At 35.8% G+C, this 15194-nt stretch overlaps 1 protein-coding gene across 3 annotated transcripts in view; it reads left to right on the top strand.

Annotated features, from left to right (window-relative positions):
• The window catches only part of LUZP2 (leucine zipper protein 2), a 200155-nt gene that overhangs the window by 124793 nt on the left and 60168 nt on the right, over positions 1-15194 (top strand). For 2 of the 3 annotated variants that reach the window (XM_009688373.2, XM_068945328.1), the window contains 2 exons: positions 12204-12266; positions 15121-15183. The exons of the other annotated variant lie outside the window; for it this stretch is intronic. In XM_009688373.2, coding sequence (XP_009686668.2) covers positions 12204-12266; positions 15121-15183 — 126 coding nt within the window. The remainder of the gene's footprint in view (positions 1-12203; positions 12267-15120; positions 15184-15194) is intronic. 3 annotated transcript variants of the gene reach the window in all.

Below are 15194 nucleotides of genomic sequence, written 5' to 3'. Positions count from 1 at the left end.
CTGCCATGCAAATTGAATGTGAAGAGCACATTAGTTTTAGCAAAACTGTAAATAAATCGATTTAGCAAAGAACTAGTCAAGACCCAGAGCTGCTGAGGCAGAAATAAGGACACAGTGATCCAACACTTTCCATGAACTGTTTCTACAAACAGTTCTTGTAGCTGTGAAATATGCTTCATTGTTGTACTCTGCGGAATCTATTTTGGTTTTTTGTTTGTTTGGCTTTTTAAACTTTGGGCTATTTCTTTAAGCCTCATTTCAACAAAGCACAAGAGTATCCCCACAGAATTGACTCATGTAATTATAGTTAATTGCATTTTTTCTGGGTTAGAGGGTGACTGTTTTTCTGAAGCTGCAAGATGAAAAATGGAATTTCTTGAGCTTTCTGCTGCTGCAACAAGCAAGAGCAAATCTTTGACTCCTAAAATATACAGAGCTAAATTAAAAGCAGTATTATACCATTGCATTTCATGAAAATGTTTGCTTAGGTGGAAAACATTTTGTAAATATTTTTCTCTTAATTAGTGCAGGTTCCCAGCGACTGTTGTCAACTCCTGTTTTTATCATTTGGGAAAAGCCCAGATGATTTAAATTTGAAAGAGGCAAGTGTGTTTGTGCAGTTCAAAATATTATCTGCACTGCACTGATTACTGCTGCTTACATCCTCTGCACAGTGTGAGGAACTTTGTGTTCTAAAAGTTTTGTGGTTACTGTGGGTTCTTTAAAATTGTTGTAAAATAATGCCCAAATTTTATGATGATTTAAGCTAAATGAATGGTCTGGAAAATACATAGTATTTTTAAGTTAGTTATTTTTAATCATTAAAGGTCCCACATTGTTTTCCTTTGGAAAATGTTTGCTTTCCCTTTATAGTCTCTCTAATATAATTGTCTTATCCAATGAGTGTTAAAAAGAGGGAAATTAAAACTTAGCTTTGCCCTAGCCTTTGTCTTTGTTTTCTGTTATTGCTAGTGATACTTCATAGCTTATTTCTAGATCTAATTCAGATTTTTTTTAAATTTCATTTCATAAAACTTTATTATCGCCAATGTGATATTGCTTTGTTCTATTCAGTTTAAGTTGATCTTAAATTCTATTTTACATTGTTCACACTGTAACTCTTTTACCTTTGAAGGTGACTAGAAGAGCCAGACAGGACACTGAAAAATCTAATATACTGCTTGTCTTTGCAAGTTTTTAAACAGAACTATATATTTATGGAAAAGGAGGGGAAAAGGAAGAAAATTCAGACTCACTCGCTTACAAGAAAGTGCATTTTTTGCTGTTATTTTATATTATTTTGCTGTTTGGTAGGTGGTTTTTGCTGTTTGGTAGGTGGTTTACAGTTAGGAATGTGTCCTTTCTATAGGACTTGTAGTCTTTTTATTTTGTAGAAACCTTACAGAAAATTATTTCTGCATATAAATGCAGAGAAAGATGGCATTTATTTCGTGGTTCCTAAAAATGAAATGTTTTGATTTTACTGTCCTATTTTTTTAAAATCTCAGGAAGTGGGCTTTATATTTTTATAAATCACGGATACTTGGCTTTAAGGGAATAATTTTATCTACCAAATTAATTGGTAGATCTGCAGCAATAAAACTCTTCCACTTTCAGGCCTCAGTAGAGATGATTCAGCCAACTCAGTCCCAGCAGAAGCTCATGAAGTATTTTAACAGTAAGACCTATTCAGTTTAATCTGTTGTGCTTTGCATCAGGCTCCTGAATACATAGGTATTTCCTGATTTTACTAGCTGATAAAGCCATCACCTCTGATATGGATGCCTTTGCCACAGTGTAAATACTGATAGTTCAGCTGACTATTCTTCTTCCGTAGGCCCTGATCAGCACTCTGATTATTGTGTGTCTTATTTCCCCCTTTCCTTACTTGCCAAATACATTATTTCTCTGGTTAATCAATTATCCCACAGAACAATCAGGAGGACCAAATCTTCTTAAAGTGAAAGGAGATAGCATCAAGTGTTAAATACAGTAACCAAATGTTAAGTACAGCAATCAAGTGTTAAATACAGTAATTATGACTGAAAATAGGGCCACATACATGCCTGGTTTACTAGGTTAGAAATCTACATCATGATGCTATGTGTTTTCGGAACTTCAAAACGTGCTAGTCACTTCACTTAGTAAGTAAAACAACGTTTGTAATCAAAAAAGCTTAGAGTCTAAGGACTATTGCTTTAGGATTTACAATTATCATCGCTTTGTAAATATATCCCCTTTGTGCATTGTTTTCATGAATTAATAGCATTTCCAATAACATGTAATGCCATAAATCAGAGACTTTTTTTTCTAGTCATTCACAAAATGGAAAGAGAATCGCCTTTTACGTAGTCCAGTGGACACGTAGATAGAGTGAGAGGAATTCAATTTCAGTGTTCTCCACATCCTGTTGGTATTTTGGGTGTTTTCCTCTCACAGGACATTTATTTATTTAAACAGCCTGGAATCTAGTTAGGAACTTATACTGCCAACTTGCACTTTCTCTCTTGTTTTAGCTGAGAAAGCGAGAATAGGCACTTCTTAAAGTGGATGTTTTTTTCCACTGTAGAATCAAGTTTAAATTCTTGTGCAAGGTTGGGCAAATGATGTGTTTAGCACCTAGCTCTTCACAGGCTTAGCCAATATCTATATGTAACTGCTAACCTTTTAGAGAGGGAAGGGTCTGCAGCCTGTGCTATATGTAGTTGCTTTTCTCGGTCCAGGCTTTTGTATCTGGTGAAATACAGGCCTGGGTGCAGATACAGCCAAGTGATAGAGGACACTTTAGTTTAAGTCAGATTTTTCCTGGCCTGATTATTACAGTTAAGAAAGACATGAAGATAATCAAATAAAACTTTCATTCCCCTGTTGGGTTCCCCAGGTAGGTAAGTGTCTAACTGGTTTTGCAATTACAACCTTATAGTTAAACCTACAGAGTATACTATGTACAGCAACGTTTAATTCATGGCAGCAAAGTACAAGGATAATGCAAAACAGAGAGCTGAAGAGTGAATGGCACAGTTTCAGAGAGACAGCACAAATGACTTCTGAGTTACCTGGCTCTAAAAAGTTTCTCTCTCAGTCAGTTCCCGAAGGCCAGTGCTTTATATGCTGATAACAATGGGTCCCAAAAATATCTAGCAGTGTGAGAGCAGTTCTCTATGCCAATATGTGTGTGGATGAAAGAGGGCATCACAGCAGGTATACTTCTAGAGCAACAAAACCTATGTCCCAGCAACAGGACTTGTTCTTCATTGCTGCTATGTAATTCAGAGCAGGAGGCAAAGGTTATAACCTTTGAGTTTTTCATATTCATATCTTTCTATAACATTTTCCCCACCTCAGGAGATTGACAGTGTACATTTTACTGTCAAAGAGAAACAAAGCATTTCTCTAGGAAAGTGGTAGTAAGGATAATCCATTTTCTAGATGACTAATGGTTTTCCTTTTCTCTAACCAGCCACCTTAACAGATTCAAGAAGAGGCTTTCAGATAACCAGGCAGATGCTAGCAAAGTCACTTTTCTTGCATAAGCAGTCATGAAAAGCCCAAACAAGGTATGTTTACATTCTTTGTAATTGGGCAGAAGTAGCTGAGCTAAACCTACTTTGGATTAACTTTGTAATAAACTGATAATCAAACCAGAATTCATCGTGACAGATCACATGAGAAAATTTCATCAAGCCAAGATTTAAAGAGTGTATTTTTATCCCCTTAGTTATCACCAGTTAAAGCTAAACTAGCCATCCTTCTAAAAAGACAAAGCTTATCTATGTGCTTTACCCACTGAAATTATTAAATATAAATGACTGATAGTAGATTTTTGCAAATGTGTTATTTTATTCTAGTATATATTTTACATGGGTCCTTCCCTCTCTTCCTTCCTCACACCAGCTGCTATTGCCTTTGACAGAATCTCCGTTTCACCTAATACTGAGCTCCAATTTTTAACAGGAAAAGCATGTGCCATATTAGGCTGTGAAACATAGTGTTAGGAAGGGACTGGTGAAAATGGTGAAATTACCTTGGCCCATACTAGAGCCAGCAGGAGATTGGAGATATTCTGGGATTTTTTCCTATGATTCTGAGTCACTGGGTTCCCAAACCAATTTATATGTCTGTTTTTTCCCCTTTGATCCTAAAAGAACCACAGCATTTAAACAAACCAGAGCTAAGAGGAAAGGAGCTTTTAAAATTCTGATAGCTCTTGTTTCCTTTCTGCCTTTCTTCTGCTGCTCTGTTTGTTCTAAAGCAGTTTATTCCTTTCTCCCAAAAAACATGGTACATAGGTAACATATAATATGTACATAACATATAAAAGTAACATATAATGTTACTTTTCTGCTCAGGCAGGACTGAAAATTTCCAGGCAATATGTTAGACTGTTTGTGGATTTGTTTTGTTGTTACTTCCTCCTCCTCCTCTCTCCTGACTTCAGGTCCTTCTGCTTATCTTTACAAGATGGTTCCAGGCTCTAAATGATATATAAGTGTCCATATTCTGATCCTGATAGGTTACTTGGTAGGCTACTGTATTTTAATTATCCCAAGGATAATTATTGCCAGTGATACTGGTTTTCAGCTATCCTCATCAGGAGCCACTACTCTCTTCTTTTCATATCTCAGAAACGTGTTCTTGTGTTTTCTTCCCGTAGAAAACGGAGCTGAAGGAACGGTGCATATTCATGTCTATTCCCCACCATCTCTCCCAGGTCCCCCAGTTTAGAGAGCCTAAAGCTGCCTTTTCAATGGTGTTTTGACCTCTAAACCATACACAGGGATATTGTTTCTCTTTAAAAAAAAAATCTATTGATGGTCCTTAATCAAATAAAGAATTTCTCTTGATGACAGTTGGACTTATATTCTTTTTCTGACCACCGTGTTATTCTCCTTCCTTCTCTGAAGTGAGGATCAAAAAAGGCTAAAAGATATTTGCAATTTCCTCTAAGTTAGGGAGGGGCCAAGAATATCTCTTGAAATAAACTTTCTTTGTATTTCAGTATGAGTTGCCAGCAGACCGACCAAAAACTTTTCCTGAAAAGGAATAAAAGCATGTGATAAGAATGGAAATTTAGACAAAGACTCCATCTTTTCTTCTCATGCTTGAAGAAATGTTGGCTGTTAGTATTTCAAAACATAGTCGTGTTTGGCAGAAATTTGAATCTATGAATTTAAATTTTGAAATTGCAAGAATTTGAAATTATACAACTTTTTTGTGGGTGTGGAATTTGGATTTTGAGAAATAATATGAATTTCAAGACACACAGATGTTGAGCCAGTAGGTTGATTATCAGGCTGCTCTTCTGAAAATCTGGCTGCGTTCAGAAATATTGAAATATATATTGCAGGTGGAACCATGCCACTTTAAAATAAATAGTATATGTAGTCAGCTGTGGTTTTAAGAAGCATTCATAAGAAGTAAAACTTTTATGACATAGAGGTAGATCTCTAATTCCGGGAAGTATTTGAGCATAAAAGTTATTAAATTTACCGGGCAGTTACATTGCTTGGTTTACCTGCCTATGACTGACAAACTAATATCCTTTTTGTTATCATCACATGAGTAAATTATGTTTTTCCATCGTTCTTTACTAAAACGAGTATTACTGTTAAAGCTACTGAGTGCCCAACTTTTTTTCTTGGCCAAACCAATTAACACTTAGTTTCAAATAAAAAAAGAAAAATTTGGTAGGTATTGCAAAATAAAGTAGGGTTGAATTAAATAATAATAATAATAATAATCCTGCACTGATTCTTACAGGTGTTCTTAGGTACCTGCCCAGAGGCCTAGCGTTAGGCATATAATATGAGATTTTAATACTGGAAATTGAAGGACTAGAGAGCAAAGATAGAGACATGATCAAGCATTTACGTATTTGAACTATTGTCCTGTGTGGTTTCAGCTTTTTGTGTGTGATCTGTTTGCAATTTGGATTTTATACAGTGTTGAAAACCAAAAACTCCAGTAAGCCCTTTTCTGGAACCCAGTCTGACTCTCGCTTAGAATTAAATCAGTATAATTCCAGTAATTTCAGTTATGCTATGACAGTTTGCAGCAGCTCTTTGGTGAATTTCTTCTTATATAAAAAAAACTTATATAAAGCTTACTTATATAAAGCAAGCTTGGTACAAAGCTATTTGTATAAAGTTCACTTGTGCAAGATCTTCCTTAATTTTTCATATTAATTTCTTTTTAGTAGGCATATTCTTTAAGAAGCCACATTCGGGAAAATGGCATAGTCCCTTGCACTGTTTACATGCTTAATTTTTTTTCCTGAAGTCTTGCTAGCTTATTTCACAGGTTTCATGTTGCTCCAGAATCAGCTCCTGAGATGCATCAGTTTTTGCCAAGACTTTCCCTTTGCCAAGAGCAGCTAAGCAGCTAAGGAAGTGCAACTGTCAATGAAATCTGTTAGCATGTAGTGCCTTTCTGAAGGTGCAGGTTTTCTGTTCATGTCTCAGTTGCTTCAATGAGCACATAGGTGACGTGCTTGGCCTTTTGGTTTTTATGCAACCCTTTTCCGCTTACAGGAATAGTAAACTATACTGGACTGTTCTACATATTTTTATCTCTTTTTGTAGAAGAGGTATCATTCATTTCTGTTGGGGGTGTGTGTGTGTGTGTTGTTGCTAATCTATTGTAGGGATACGTGTTTGTCATTTGTTTTGGTGTGTTATATTTCCTGATACTTTATTCAGATAGCTGGTGTCTCTGTGCTTTGGAAGCATTAGATATTGGGGGAACACTTCAATGACGTTCTCCGTGGCTATAGCTGCATTTGCCGCCTCCCGGAGCTGGAATCACAGAACACTGTGAGCAAGCGTGCAGCTGCGTGAAAATGTCAGCGTTTGATAAAACAAGACTCAACAGAGGAATGATGAAACCTGTGCATAATGTTCTTAAATCACCAGATGGTTTAAAAAAAAAAAAAAAAGAAGAAGATTTTTTCCCCATTTGGTCTTATGGTTTTATTTTGTTTTATGCATGGGATTGTCATCACTTGTCATGTCAGCTCTGCTTCTTGATGTGGTTAGCCAGCACTGCATGAGGGACAGAGGACGATTTCAACTCATGCCTGATATTGCGCATACTGGAGCATTCCTCAAAAGATAGAATATCTGAGAGTCTCTTCTGTTTCTCTTGGTCTTTCTTAGTAGACCAGGAGAGAATTGTCTTTCTCTTTATTTTGGGATGTGCAACGTTTTAGTCCCCACAAGATGAGTTAGTTTTTTAAGGCATTCACAATAGTTCTTCGGATGTGTGAACTTTCTTTGATTTCTTCCAATCCATTGGCATATGGTGTTTCCCTATATCTTTGCTGTCCTTAAGGAAAAGATAGAACTGCAGTTCTTAAGGTCTTATCTGAAATATCCTCACACAGTAAAGTGCAGGAACCTCAATTTATCTGTCCCAGGAAGATGAAGAGCTGAGCCAGCCCTGCTGGGATTAAAGCGATCTCGCAAATTTCTGCTATATAAAACATTTTTCCAGCGTCCTGAAATACGAAGCTAATATTCAAAACAAAATGGGTACCAGTACCTTGTGATATCAGATAAGTGCAGATATTTGATTTTGTCCATTGCTGTCTTCCAATTTCCCACCTAAGGGCTCAATGAACAGCTTTTGTTTAACAGGAAATGGAAAACAGTTCATGTTGGTAATTGGCCCTGATGCTCTTGCTGAGTACAGTCCAGTTTTTGTTTTGTTTTTTTATAGGATGCCCATAAGAAATGTTCCAGAGATGAGCAGAGGCTCAGCATGATTTGATTTGCACTATTTATCAAGGGGAGGCAGAGCCAAATTTATCTTGTATATAACAAATAACTGCTGTCAGACCTCAGATAAAATGCCTGGATTGATGTTGATTGCTGAGAATAATTTTCTGAGAGAATAATTTTCTGAGAGAGAAAGTGATTGTCTTTGCATGAACATACTCTGTCCTTGCACTTTCAAAAGCTAGCAGACAACATTAACTTGTCTTGTATTGATGATATCTGCATGGTGTAGTTTGTCCACTGAACAACGCATGGCAACACCTTATCACACTCCTTAGATGGATTGTGAATCCTGTGTCAAATAATAAAAATCCTGAATTGAGATCCTAATGCCATTTCCAGTAGCGAGTATGGGTGTTCCGTATTATCAAACATGAGAGGATAAACCACTCATCTAGGTGGATATAGGTCAAGATATCTTAATATCAAAAAATGACACTGCATAATTTGTGCTATTGTCATCAATGATATAAATTTACCCTTCTGTAAATATGTTATGTGGTATGTCAGATGAGTGTTAATCTATAACATCAGATTCACAACAATGATAAATCCCTTTAACCTCTAGTTTTGACAAACTACCTATTTAAACCTTTTACTCCAAGTCAGAGTACATAGAAGAATAATGTATCAATATATATTTTAATTTTTAAAGTCAAGAACGCAAACATTAGTGAAAGAAAAATATATCAATGCCTGTTTATCCGTAACTCTTAACTCCTGAGTTGTTTATTCTATATGTTGAATGAGAAGGGGATTTTATTAAAAAAAAAAAAAAAAAAGTGGCTATATAATTAATAACTTTATAAGTTTACAGAGAGCAAATGAACTAATCTGTGGTCATAAATGTGCTTCTGTTTAAGTGTTTAATTTGTGCTATTCTTTTTTTTAAAAAATAGCACAAGTGTACAATGTGGACAAGTCTTTTTGTCCACGTTTTCTAATAGGGAGACGGGAATTAAAAAAAAAAAAAAAATTGTACCGAACCAAACTTTCTCATGCTGCTAGGCCTGGCCTCATATACCGGGGATAAAATGAGAACCCAAATGAATTAGTGACTGTTGTCTCTGTATCAAGTAAAAGAGCGAAGGAAAAATTATGTCCAGGGACTGACAAATCTATTTAGGAACATGGTAAAAAGCTTATTTTCAGTGCTAAGAAGTATGACAATATGTCATTGAAAGTTCTCACTTTTCTGGAGGTCAGTGATAGATATCGCAGTCACGCGCTGTACTATTAGTTCTCAAGTGGATATAGCAGGAAAGTACCATCAAACACATGTGTGGAAGTCATTGTCTCTTCCCATAGAGCAAGCAATGGCAGCAGGTTTCCACACCTCGGTTTAGGGATGCGCTGAAACTATTGGTGCAAATGAGTTAACCAATGTAGTAAATGAGGAATGAGATGTTACAGTAGCTAATTTGGCTTAATGATATGTTTGCATTCAAACACTTCAGCTAGCAGTTTTTGCTTTAAGCTTTTTCAAGCAGTTCAACTGTATTTAACTACATTTGGATATAATGGTATCCTTTCTGTAAATTTAAAAAGCTATATCTAATTAAAATCATTACTGTATATTATTTTAAGAGTGGCTATTACAGACATGTTTATGAATACTTAATTCATTTTATAAACATATAGTGGTTGTTATATTTGAAATATCTAAGACCTTTTTCCATTAAGTACTTCATAACAACTAAAATGTTTGAAACTGTAACTGTGTAAAATTCTAGTTAAACTTATTTCTTGTTGTTCTTTAAAAAACAAAATAGCAAATACAACACAACAAAATAAACGTCTTCTTGAATCCGTATCTAACACTTAATTTGGAACTTCTGTCCTAACTTGATAAGCGTTTGTAAGCTAAAATTTTCTCTGATTAATTGATCTGATTTTGAATAGCCCCTTTCTAGCAAGCTAATGGAATATGTACATGATTAGACTCTTTATTTTGCACAGTTGAAATCAGAATCCTGATCAAATCAGGCTCAGATATACTTCACCTGTCTTCACCGGCATGGTTCACATGCTGCTATGGAAAATTACCAGTATTAATTAGGTTGCAAAGCTGTACTTGCTAGTGTCATGTAATTTGCTAAGTACCTAAAAAACACTCCAGTTCTAAGGAAGAAGTTGTCAGCTAGCTCTGACAAGTTCCTCCTTATGCCCTTGATAAGTGTAACCTTTAATGCTTGCTCTCATTTATAAACACAACTGTAGACTAAATAATCATTTTTTGTCTGCATTCTGGCAACCCCAAATGTTGTTTCGTTGCTAGTGGCCTGGGTAATACGAGAGGATTGTTAAATCATTTAGAACCTAGCTAAATATCCAAAATGGAGTCCATCTAATCGAAAATATTTTCAAACTGTATTCCTTTGCCAGACTATTTTGGCATGAATTTTGGAAATCCTTACAGCCACCTAATACAATTTTATGTCCTTTTGAGGTGCAAGGCATTCAGATCTTGATAGCCTATGTTGCAGCAGGCAAAACAGCAAGTGTGGAAGTTAATTAGAAAGTGTTGATGTATTTATAAAAGTATTTCTTACGGTCATTTATACTGGGCAAAAGGAAGATAAATGAGTGAAAATGTATTGTTTACAGCTCGTTCTTACTCTTGTTCTGGAATACAGGAATAGTTTGTCTGTTTTCTGAACTGCCTGTTGTCCAGCTTTCAGGAGCCTGGGGGATAATGAACCCAGTTAAGTCAAAACACAGCGATGTACTGACTTCCAGGGCCAGTAGAAAGTGCAATTCCCTAGTGAGCCGCTGCCTTCTGGCACTTCTGCTGGGCAGTCACCCCAAGAGATGATGTTGATCTTTTATCTGAAAGCAATCACTCTTAATGTGTGATCAGAGTACCACATCGCTCTTTAATCGTACCCCTGGTGGTTAATAGATGTGCTGGGTGTGCTTCATCTCACTGGTTGCTTTCTCGTTTATCTTTCTTTATCTTGTCTCAGCTACATGATTTCCTCTGAGCTGAGTCAGTTGTCGTCATCTTTATTTAGGTGCTGGTCTGTGATTGAAGCTACTACAGTACTGTGGAATAAAGAACAAAAACTAATTGACTGTGAAACTTCAGAGAAGAGCATTTGTTTTCCCTCCTTGTGCACCCAGAGCTTTGCAAATCATATTTTGTGCGAGGCAGAATCTGGCTTGTCTCATTCAAAGTAATATCCCAGTTGCTGCTTGTTGCATTACGGAGTTGTGAACACCTGTGTCAAACAGCTTGAAATGATTTATTGTATCTGTGGCAGTGTGTGTTGGTGCACAGTAAATAGCAACAGTGAAATATGTATGAAATGATGTCATATCTTCTCATTATTTTGGAACTGTGCAAAGGAAGTTTCAAACGGAGCGGGAGTTCCTTTGCATTGGCTTTAATAAGTATTTTCAAGAAAAACACAAAATTTCTAATTCTGGAAATAAAGCTTCACAACTGAGATGTGGACCTGAATTTGAACTGCTGAACTGAATCCAATTAATGTTATTTGTAAAATGCCAGCATGTTCTTCTGCATAATGTTAAAAAACAATATTGATATTGAGTAGTAAGTATGCATTTCTGAAATACAATGGCCAAGGTTTATGGATGTTTATAGTTCATTAACATAGGAGTGGAATCTTTCTGTTTCTTTGTTTTAGCATGTTATGTTCAGCACTTGAGTATCTGCATATTCAATATTTAAAAGTTTCTGAACAATTTACAAAGCTGTTCACATGGCAGAGAAAACTTTACCCTTGACTCTCAACCACAGGGTAATATGAGTGAAGAATGGGGAAAGAATTATCAGCCTATTGATAGTTCATTTTATCAAAAGGTTTTGTTTTTTTTTTTGCCCCCCCCCCCCCACCAACCTGTAAATGAGAATACAATTAAAACTGCTACAAGGAAGAGAATCTTGAGTGGGAAAGTGCTATCAATTATCTAGCCTTTTAAATCTTTTGATTACTTCTCCTTCTAAATTATGAAATTTAATGAAAAGAACCCATGAATGTGGTCATCAAGTTGAGTTTCTGAGATCCTTGATACTATTATTCAGTTTTTGTAATGATTTACTGCAAATGATGTTCAGTTATGCAGTTGACACTAGATAAGGATTAGGTGTTTTTTTATTGCCTTTTTATCTCAGCATATCCAATCTAAATTGCTTTCAGTTGCTAGATGGTTTGGAAGTTTTCTATGTGACTCCTGTTTCTGGGAAAGCATGTGTTGATGCAAGCTGATAGGCTTTCAGAATTTTGTGAGAGAGGATACTGTTGTGGCATGATACATCTATCTTATCCTTTTATTTGTGTCTTCGCTGGTGACTGGAAGATGTTATCCATGTATAAATAAAAGCAGTATGATAAAGTATTTGAAGTATCCCTTAATATTTCAGTAACTCTCAGTAACAAAACTGGGGTTTTTTCCCTCTCTTAGAACAAAAGCCTCAAAAACAAGCTCCTGTCAGGAAACAAGCTTTGTGGTATTCATGCAGAAGAGGTAAGTAGGGGTTGTCTTTATTTTAAATCTAGCATATCCAGAAAGAAGCTTGCTACAGTGGCTTTCATGCAGAGGCCCTGGCATAGATTGTATTACTATGCATGTACGATTAGTGTTCATAAAGCTCTTGCACCTCAACCCATTTCTGTGACTGCACCAGAGGTGACTTAGGTATTTTGGAAAATGAGCAGAAACTTCTAGTTTTGGACAAATACACTAAAGTTTGGTTATGAAAACCATACATAGCTTTGTAGATGTAATATATATATATATTATACTGTAATATATATAAATAATATAAATATAATATAAATTTGTAAAAGTGATTTTCTTTTCATGACCCCCCATGCTTAGAATAAGAGAAGAACCTTTTTAGAATAAGACAAAGTGCCTTTTTTCAACAGTTTAAAGAGTTGGGAAAGATTTATTATTGCTGATCCACAGAATGTTTCATTATTTGAAACTACTACTTAACTAGTTAAATGTCCGCGTAACTGTATTCGTGTGAGCAGTCACTTTAGCTACTCATCTTTTCATGAAAGTGGATTTTACTACATATTAACTTGATTTACTCCCTTTAGTCACCTTTTCTGCATATATAAGTCCTGTGAAGGTCATTTTACCTTGCTAGAATGAAGCAGAAACGTAACACCTTAATTATGAATGTTTTCATTTAAAAATGTGACTGAATGTGTTTCCTCAATAAAGACACTGTTTTTAAAGTCAGAAGTTACGAGTTCATAGATTAATTTTTAATTATATTAGCTGTTTACCCTAAATGAAGATCTACAACCACTTTTTCTGAGAAATCCTCAACAGTAAGAAATAATAACTTTTTTACTACCTTGTCTAAATCTGTTATCTTCTGATATCATCATTTTTTTTCAAACATGCCACAGTATTTGAATACAAATATATTTTCTTCCCTTGTTTACTCCTAAAAATTGTGAGTGTGTGTAACAGCTTGCTGTTTTCCACTCTTTTTAAAGTTTGTTTTTCTTAACTACATAACATCTTGAATGTTTGGTAATTAACTTGAAGATCTAGTCACTGATCATATCTACTTTAATATTTGCAACATAAATGTGCATAATTCTGAGGAAGAAGTCTAGAATTATTTTATACTCAGGGTGGCGTGACAAGCCTTGCTGTCAGAGAATTTCAGGAAACCAAATTCTGTAGTAACTAAACTCATGACAGCAGATTGTGAATGTATTTTTAAGCTTAAAAATTTCAGACTTTATGGATCATCCTGGCAAAAAACATGGCTTTTAAGTGGGTTGGTGCCATTAGAACAATTAAGGATGCTACAGAAGTATTCTTTTCTTTGCTATTTTCCAGAGTTGAGCAGAGTAGCCTGGAGAAATATAGTGCATTTGCTGCCCTTTAATTAAGTACTGTATGTAGAACGGACTAAGCATTATAACTATGTGAAATCAGTGTTCTTTTAATTAGTAGATCAAATATACTTTATGGATAGAATTGCCTAATAGTAAGCTCTGCTTTCATTCTGCTTTCTCATACTGTGTACTTCCTATTTTAGTGTGATTTGTAGTAGATGGGATCCCATACAATTTGCATGCCATGGTTTTCTTCTCAAAGAAGTCGGCACACTGGAGAGAGGAAGGCAGGGTGGTGCAAACCCAGGACTTGTCAGGGCACAGAAGGGGGCGTATGCCTGGAAATAATTCCTGATCCTATAGTTTAGAGATAACTATCACGTTTTATCACGTTTTGATTTTAGCCTTCTGATTGTGCTAAAAGATGTGAGCTTTGTACAGCCTCTTCCTAGAAGCACAGGAAAAACCGCGACGCTACCAAATTTTATCACAAAAGAATTACAGGCAACGTGACTGCTTTGGTGTCACTTCTGTTACACATTGAGTATATTTAGGCCAGAAGACTTAATGTCATCACAGGTTTGTGATTTAGCAAATGATGTAACTACTTTTGGGGAGTTACTTCCTCAGTAAAACTAGCGACACTGCTGGAGCTAAGAAAAAGAAACCCCTCCCCCCACACAATTTGCTGACTTGAATAATTAGCTTGCTCAGAGCAAGCTCGTCCATGTCATCTTAAGACACCCTCAGGGAAGGTGTGCCAGAAGTTCTGCTTGCTAACAAATGCAGCCAGCTTTGTGCAGCCAGCAGACCACCAGGAAAGAACTGGGCAGCTCCAGAGTGAATATTGATAGAATGTATAAAGCTAATGGGAAGTGAAATTAAATGAAATTATTTTTTAAAGAGTAAATTTAAAGATATTTAAAGTAAAAATGTAGTTGAACCAGAGCCTAAGCTGATATAAATCAGCATAACTATGCCTTTTTCAATGGGGGTGATCGCAAATTGAAGACCTAGCTCATTTGAACACCCTCTGGACTTCCTTGGTCATTACAAAACAGAACCTGTGCAACTCTATGGAAGTTTTTCCTCTATAAAACATGAATAAATGTCATGATAAGTTATGGTACAGCCACAATGCAGACAAATATAAAAAGACGACGACTCTGTATAGTGAAGGTGCTGCATTCAGTTGTGCATACATGGAAAGTATTAATAGCATCTAGTGTCCGAAATGTGTAACCCAGATGACTATTCACAATAGTACTAGCTTATGTTCATGTTTTAGGTTATGGCCAGTCCAAGCTTCCATTGATACCTTTAACTAGTATAGACATGCTACCCTGGAAAAGCAATTGACTTTCATTTTGGTTTTTTTTCTGCATCTTAAAGCTGATTTTTTTTTCCTGCTGTTGTCAGAATGTATTTTCTTCTCCACCCTCTCCCCCACCCCCATTCTTAAAAGTAAATATTTTAACTGAAAAAATGCTGATTTTTATTATCCTCACTTTCAGTCAAAAAAGATCCAGGCTCAGCTGAAAGAACTTCGTTATGGGAAAAAGGATTTGATTTTTAAGGTGAGTTTTAC

This window comes from Struthio camelus, chromosome 5, assembly GCF_040807025.1.
Source record: "Struthio camelus isolate bStrCam1 chromosome 5, bStrCam1.hap1, whole genome shotgun sequence".
Classification (NCBI taxonomy): domain Eukaryota; kingdom Metazoa; phylum Chordata; class Aves; order Struthioniformes; family Struthionidae; genus Struthio; species Struthio camelus.
Note: the sequence above shows the minus strand (reverse complement) of the source record. Positions and strands in the feature narration are given on the sequence as shown.